General features: G+C 41.3%; 1 protein-coding gene across 1 annotated transcript in view; it reads right to left on the bottom strand.

Annotated features, from left to right (window-relative positions):
• Positions 1–906: 906 nt before the first annotated feature.
• The window catches only part of OPN5 (opsin 5), a 34265-nt gene continuing 26867 nt past the window's right edge, over positions 907–8304 (bottom strand). Inside the window, exons 5-6 of the mRNA XM_055407285.2 lie at positions 5981–6222; positions 907–970 (exon numbers count right to left, since the gene is read on the bottom strand). Coding sequence (XP_055263260.1) covers positions 907–970; positions 5981–6222 — 306 coding nt within the window. The remainder of the gene's footprint in view (positions 971–5980; positions 6223–8304) is intronic.

The raw sequence follows: 8304 nt of genomic DNA, 5'->3' as shown, positions 1-8304 counted from the left end.
ATTGTAAAGAAATGGCACCAATATATGAGATATGAAAACATACAATGAAATCACTCCATGCCATTTTTAACTGCGACTCTTTACCTGCTGACCTCACAAGGTATTTGTCAGAGGAAAAAGAGAAGGAACGAAAGAAAGAACAAAGGTGACAAAGAACAAATAAGTAAAAGGAACAACACAGCTATGTTCACTACGTTTGTTTCTTAAAGATTATAACTAGTAATACTCTGTATCACCCACTGTATTAGTATGCAGAACTTAATATGAGAAAAATTCCATGTGAGTAAAATTATCATCAGTGGGAATTATTTTGGTCCTCAGATTCTGAGATAGAAGTGTTTTCCATTTAGGGATTGAAGGCAAAATTGATTTCCCTAGAGGACTACTTTGGGGCATCACTACCATTAGAGTGTGATCCTCTCTCAGCAGAAGAGATAGGCTGCAAGAATCAAGAGCATCTCCCAGTCAAAGAGTCACAATCCAACACACAGTCTCTATAATCACCCACCTACATGAGCCCCAGAAACAGCCTCCCTGGCCCTACATTAATAATAATAATGCTGATATAATGAAATTAAGTATGCCCTAATAAATAAATTTTTTAAACATTGTTCTTAATATCTCAGGCTTAACACTTTGCATGACAATAGGCTTTAAAATAGCATTAAAAAAAAAAAAAACCCAGGGAGGCTCATCCTAGTAATATTCCTTAAAGTAATAACTTATCATCTAGTTTCCACTTGGCCACTGGATTTCTCAGCAAGTCCTAGCATGGAGAAAAAGGAAAAGTGTACAAAATATAAAAATATAATATCAAGAGAAAAGTGTGGTCACAATCAAACATTAAGAGCAGTGAAGAGGCAAGTAAGTGAATCATCGTGTCCATGAGTAATGCTGTGTCCATCTTCATACCTCTTGATGGATTTCCAGCACAGCAGAAGACTTCCTGACTGTGGTCACAGTGTGCAGCCTGGACAAAGGAGAAGAAAAACACAGTTTAATATATATAACACACACATATTTGTATATATACACACAAAAATCATATTTGTTATATACACATAAATATGATGATGTCAAACTTGAGTGCCATGAAGATTATTTGCACAAAACTTGAATGTCAAAGAGATGGAGAAGAGTAACTCAATTTAGAATTTTCAAAGTCAAGAAATTCCTTGAGCAGAGCTTTCCAAAAGCAAGCCACTTGCTTAGAGCACATTTCCTGTGCCCTAGTGAGTTTCCCATCCTCTAGGACCAAATCCACTGCACACAACCTACCACTCAGTTGGGTCCAGTGACTCACCCAGCTAAGGTGGTCAAGGGAGGCTTGATTACAGAGTTTGGGGCTTTGTTCTTCATCTTTACTAAGATTTTAGGGGTGTGGAATGCCTCAGTCCTTCCCTGTGCACCCCCAGAGTCTTCTGAGCATGTCTATTCCATCTACAGTTGGCCTTGCATCTGAAGTTTGGGTCCCCATTACCGGTGATGAGTGGACTCATTGGTCCTTAGGTGAAGTGGAAGGCCTATGGCTTCATGAGCTGCAGCATCAATGTCTCCCTTCCCCAGACTCTGGCTAACTGACTTTCAGTCATGGCTGTGTGTGAGTCATCTAGGGGAGATAACCACGACCCAATCCAGACCAATTAAATCCAAATTTCTGCAGATGGGTCCAGGCAGCAGTGTTTTTGCATATTTCCCTGGGTGTCTCTAATACACAGCCAAGGTACAGAACTCCCGCTTACAAAATATGGGAGACTATTATGGATAATGTACCCCATGGACTGTAGCCTACCAGGCTCCTCCATCCATGGGATTTTCCAAGCAAGAGTACTGGAGTGGGCTGCCATTTCCTTCTCCAGGGGATCTTTCCAACCTAAAGATCGAACCCGGGTCTCCTGCACTGCAGACAGACGCTTTACCGTCTGAGCCACCAGGGAAGCATTATGGATAATACAGTGCAGTGAATAATGACACTTCAAAAGGGGCTCTTGGGCATATTATCCCCTTCAGTTCATCAGCTGCTACTGAAATCTCAGGAGACCTCAATTCAGAAGGGGGAGAAATGAGTTAACTTTTAATGAACCATTGCAATTACTCAAAATTTATTTCCACAATCTCATACTTAACACATTAGCTCTTTTATTTGAATTCAAAATATTTCCCAAGAGGGTCTCCCAGTAGGAGTAAATACATTTTAGAGCTCAGAAAAGACAAGACCGAGGATAAAATGAATCCAGTTTAATTCAGTTGAGTTGTTCTGGTAGCATGTAAACCACTCTGGACTGGTTTCCCATCACAACACCTTACTCTGTAGTCCTCCACATTACCTATTTTCTTAGCTTCTTAACAAAAACAAAGACAAATAAGATTCCTTTTGTTTGTCTTCTTTGGAAAGCTAAAAAGAAAATTCTGGTGGCCACTGCTCAATCTTCTAGCTCTCCCCCAAAACAGATCTTTCCAGAATCTGAAACTCATCACACCTCTTCAGCATTTCTTCCCTGAAGATGCTCCAACCTCTAGAATCTACGGCCCCACCCTGTTTTATCACCAGTAACTGATTTTTCCACCAAAAGCTGAAACTCTGGAGTAAGGAAGGCGTCCTTGACTTCCTCTATATTTCCTATAAATGGCTAATAGGAGCAGGTGACCTGAGTTCTCTCTTGCCTGACTGACTGACTTTTCCAAAGGTTTGTGGCCCTAAGTCACTTTCTTCCACATAAATTTTTTCTCCTTTTACTGTGGATTGTTGAATATTTATGTGCTACTCACACTTGTGAGTAAATATGCAGAACACAGAGTCAGTCTGAAGCAACATTACGAGGCACGTGAAATTTGCCTTCAGCCATGCCTGTCAAATTCCCATCTCCTTCAGAAGAAAAAGTGCCTCACTAATTTCTCCCACAACTGCTCTATTAAAACGATTCCCTCCACCTGCATTCATAATAGTATTAATAGCTGATGAGGGCAAAGTGTCATTACATCCAAAATAGATGCAGTTGAACATTTGAATTTAGGCTTCCCTCATAGCTCAACTGGTAAAGAATCCGCCTGCGATGCAGGAGACCCCGGTTCGATTCCTGGGTTGGGACGATCCCCTGGAGAAGGGATAGGCTACCCACTCCAGTATTTTTCAGCTACTCTGTGGCTCAGCTGGTAAAGAATCTGCCTGTAATGTGGGACACCTGGGTTGGGAAGATCCCCTGGAGAAGAGAGAGGCTACCCACCCCAGTATTCTGGCCCAGAGAATTTCATGGACTGTATAGTCCATGGGGTCGCAAAGAGTCAGACACAACTGAGTGACTTTCACTTCACTTCATTCAGTTCAACAGAGATGGCAATAACCACCACCAATGAGGGAAAAAAAACACTAACGCCACCTACCTCTTTTTACAGGGGCGTTTTCTGTAATTACTACAACTTGAAAGATGAAATCCTAGGTCATCCCAATCCTAGACTCTGAGTAGTTCATTTTCCCAAAGATATAGTTGTTTGGGATTTCCCAGGCAAGAATCCTGGAGTGAGTTGCCATTTTCTTTTCCAGGGGATCTTCCCGACCCAGGGATTAAGCCCGCACCTCCTGCATTGCAGGTGGAGTCTTTACCACTGAGACAAAAAGGAAGCCCTATAAATAGCAAAATCCTTCTTAAACAGCAGTCTCCTACCTCCAGGTTATGTATACCTTCCCCTAGACCACAGCAGCAATGACAACACTATCTTTCGTTTTGTGCCTTTTAAATCTATTTTATTTGATGTTGTACCTATGTGCTAAGGAAATTTTGGGTCAAAAGATTTGTCCTTTGCTCAAGCACAGTGACAGATCAGGGTCAAAACCCACATCTTTTCATTAGTTCCACCTTTTTCTGTTGTTCCATACTCACTCAGGGAAAATGAAAACTATCTAGATCTCAAATGAGCAAGAATTAAGTGGCCATCTCAACACACCTCACCTCAGACCTGGAATTTGGAGCATGTTCCACATTCGAAGAAGACTGTCCCTGATTGAATATAGAAGATGACCAACTCCCTGCTGACTCAGTCTGAGCCTTTCCGGCCTTTAGGAAAAATGATGTTGGATCCCCAACCTCACTGGTTCATTGTGTAGCACAAGATGTAAACCAGGACATCAAAATCATAAAATGTAGGAGAAGGGAATACAAACAAACACATGAAAAAATGCTCAACATCCCTCATCATCAGAGAAATGCAAATCAAAACCACAATGAGATACCATTTCACACCAGTCAGAATGGCTGCTATCCAAAAGTCTACATGCAATAAATGCTGGAGAGGATGTGGAGAGAAGGGAACCCTCTTACACTGTTGGTGGGAATGCAAACTAGTACAGCCACTATGGAGAACAGTGTGGAGATTCCTCAGAAAACTGGAAATAGAACTGCCATATGATCCAGCAATCGCACTCCTGGGCATACACACCGAGGAAACCAGAATTGAAAGAGACACATGTACTCCAATGTTCATTGCAGCACTGTTTATAATAGCCAGGACATGGAAGCAACCTAGATGTCCATCTGCAGATGAATGGATAAGAAAGCTTTGGTACATATACACAATGGAGTATTTCTCAGCCATCAAAAAGAATGCATTTGAATCAGTTTTAATGAGGTGGATGAAATTGGAGCCAATTATACAGAGTGAAGTAAGCCAGAAAGAAGAACATCAATACTGTATATTAACGCATATATATGGAATTTAGAAAAATGGTAACCTGAACCCTGTATAAGAGACTGCAAAAGAGACATAGGCATTTAGAACAGTCTTTGGGACTCTGTGGGAGAGGGTGAAGGTGGAATGATTGGGGAGAATGGAATTGTAGCATGTATATTATCATAAGTGACCAGTCCAGGTTCGACGCATAAATTTTCCTCTGTTCAAAAAAAAAAAAAAAACAAAATCATAAAATGTAGGAGAAGGGAATACAAAAATGTAGATTTTTTTCCTGTTTAATTTTTTTTTAATTATCCTATGACTTAAGGATCTTTTCAGAAAGTGGGATAATTAAAAGCAACACAGTAGTCATGGCAAAAAATAGTATTAATAATAAGAGTTAACATTAAAAACGTAGATCTTTCAGAATGTGTTTGAACTTGAGTGAATATCAGTTTAAAGCAAGTATCAGTAGATAGACATATAACCATGTGTGTGTGTGTTAGTCACTCAGTTGACTTTTTGTGACCCCACAGACTGTATGTAGCCCACTAGGCTCCTCTGTCCACGGGATTCTCCAGGCAGGAATACTGGAGTGGGTTGCCATTCTCTTCTGCAGGGGATCTTTTTGACCCAGAGATCAAACCTGCCTCTCCTGTATCTCCTGCATTGCAAGCAGATTCTTTACCATCTGAGCCACCAGACAAGCCCAGATATAGCTACAGAGGTAGTTTAAGCAAGAACCAACATGCTTGACTTTTGAAGCCCAATAGACCTTCACCTTCCTGAAACCTCTGTGTCCTCATCTGACAAAGAGAAGGAATCATATGGGTCTTTTGTGAAAATAAAGAAACCAGCAGAGGTTAAATATGTCATCTCCCCTTCCTTTGCCTGTCCAAATCATACATCTTAGCTAACAGTAGAAATATCCCAAACAAGACACTCCTTTCAGTTGTGAAAAGTTAATTTGGGATCAACGACATGTGGCAGAGTACTCTTGGAGTGAACTGAATCTGTTTCCACATAAGGAAGATGATGGATGCTCAAATGGGCATAGCTCCGTATCTTAGCTGCTCCACAATAAAAAACAGAATCACTGCCCTCACCCTCTACTCCTGACTACTTGATTGTCCAAATCCTCCACATCTGACTACTTGATTCCAGGAATTTTGATGAACAGAAAATAAAGTCCTCCTCACATTCATCCTAAGTGATGAGCTCTAACCCTAAGAAGGCAGCATGTCCTGGTGGCTTGAGCCCCACAGAATTCTGAAACAAAGAGGGTGTCATTCATTTCCAGCTTCTGAAATTTTACCTGAAGTCTTCCAGAGATTTCTTCTTGGTGGCTTTCAAACCACCAGTTTGGCAACAGGCAAATTTGTAATCGATGACCTGGTAAATGATCGGGTTGTACATTGCTGCTGATTTTGCCAGGAGGGTGGGCACCACAGAGAGTTGTATGGGGATGGAGTCTGGCCGTCCAAAAGCTGACCACACGGAGACCACCGCATAAGGAATCCAGGCAATCAGGAAGCCAGCGCAAATCAACATCGCCACCTGGTGAGGGAAAGCGACAGACAGCAAAATCGAGACACTTGGAAATGATGGGGGGTGGGGAGGAGCAGGTAGCCTATTCACACCCAAGGAAGTCTGTCTAAAATCTTCTTGTTTATCTTGCCAGTGGGAATCATATCATATGGATTTCTGAGATATTCAGCTAGAAAAAGTAATGACTATTCTTACCCTATTCACTGCATTCTCCATTCCAGAATTTGAACGTACCCAAAAGACCCAACGTTTAACCCGATAAAAGCTGTCAGAATGTGCCTACATGGAGCAGGAAAAGCATGCTAAAAAGATATCTGTGCACCTGAAATTTCCAGACTTCTCAACCCACGTTCCTTGAAAACTAGATGAAGAATATGTTCACCTTGATGAAATTTTAAATCACCCACATTTGCCTCAGGAAACTTAGAAACTCTGCCTTTATTTGAAATTCTAATAGGAATCTTCTTCAGAGATTTCTATGAAATGCAATTTCCTTCGGCTCAAGTTTTTCTCAAGTCTGAGGCTCAGGTAGTAGAAATCCACTCGCTACAGAGGAAAAGAGAGTCCGTGAGTTCAAACCAAAGTGGCACAGTTGTATGAAGTAAGACTTTTCCAGAAAGTATTTTTCTCTTTCACCAAATTATATTTACCTTGAGGAACCTCTTACCTTTTAGATCTAAGAATAGTTAGAGATAAGGTTTAACCCATCCTCACTACCTCCAATTCAGCCTCTTTAAGAATGTAGTCTGACCCTATAGGTTATCCCACTTGAATCCAACAAATCTTTTTTAGCAAGTATTTTGTGTGAGATACTGTGTAGATGCTGTGGGGACACCAGCATGCTTTCACGTCTTTGCTCCATCCCTCTATAGCAGTCCCCAACCTTTTTGGCACCAGGGACCAGTTTCATGGAAGACGATCTTTCCACGGACCTGTGAGGGGGGATAGTCTTGGGATGATTCGAGCACACTTACATTCGTGGTACACTTTATTTCTATTACTATTACAACAGCACCACCTCAGATCATCAGACATTAGATCCCGGAAGTTGAGGACCCCTTCTCTAAAACACAAACAACGGCTCAACAAAGCTGAATATGGTTTAAGTGCCAGCTTGGAGGAGGACAAAATTACACGCTATGGAGAAAAGTAAGAAACAATCTCAGGAGGAAGGAGGCATACAACCTACACATTGGCAAGTGGAAATAAAGGAACATGAGACCAGCACAAACAAAGGCAAAGGCAGGTATGTGTGAGGTTCATACAGGACCTAGTGAGCTATTTGCTTTGGTGTATGAGACTGGAAAGAAAGATAGCATCCACGCCCTCAGGGGTCTGTATAACCTACCACTGAGCTTGCACTGGACTCCATGTGCCTGAAAACATAGTGGAATTTCGGGCAAGAGACATATGAGAGGCGTGTTTAGGAAGATTAACCCATAAAAGAAAATGCAGCTGGAAAACGCAGGAAGCAGAAAGGTCATTGTTTATTCATTCAGCCAACAAGCATGATTGAGCATCTCCTGAATGTTTGTGTTGAGGATAAAACAATGAACGAAGCAGATACAATCCCTCCTCGCCTAGAATTCCATTCTGAGCAGGTTTGTTAAGGCAACAATCTAAACAAGAGGGATCTTAATGAGAGTTCTTTAGACTTGAAAAGAAAGTCCAAGCATTGGGTTTTATTTTAATCTGGAGCTATTTCAGGCCCTAGTTGAGAGGTGACCTAACTTCAAAGCTTCCTTAAACTGTTATCTACTATTCTTTCTGTAAAATGAATAATGAAATATACTCAAACATGCCCTCCGTGTGATGAAGATCTGGCGTTGTTCATTTGTATTTATTTTCCTCTTTCCCTTGTACCTTTGATTAGCACTGCCAACATCCCTTCTGCCTTGTATAGTCTTTTATGGAGTTAGTGTCATAGGAATCACATGAGCCTGGTCTAACCAATGGACTGCGGGCTCCTGGCTACAGTCGTAGGAACAAGGTTGGACATATGACTATAAACAGCATAATCAGATCCACCTTGGGATTTCATAAGTCAGTTTCAGAAAAAGTCAGCCTTCCTTTTATCTTCGAGTTCGCTAC

The sequence above is a fragment of the Moschus berezovskii genome, chromosome 23, assembly GCF_049115385.1.
Source record: "Moschus berezovskii isolate FMDL1 chromosome 23, NW_MosBer_1.0, whole genome shotgun sequence".
NCBI lineage: Eukaryota > Metazoa > Chordata > Mammalia > Artiodactyla > Moschidae > Moschus > Moschus berezovskii.
Note: the sequence above shows the minus strand (reverse complement) of the source record. Positions and strands in the feature narration are given on the sequence as shown.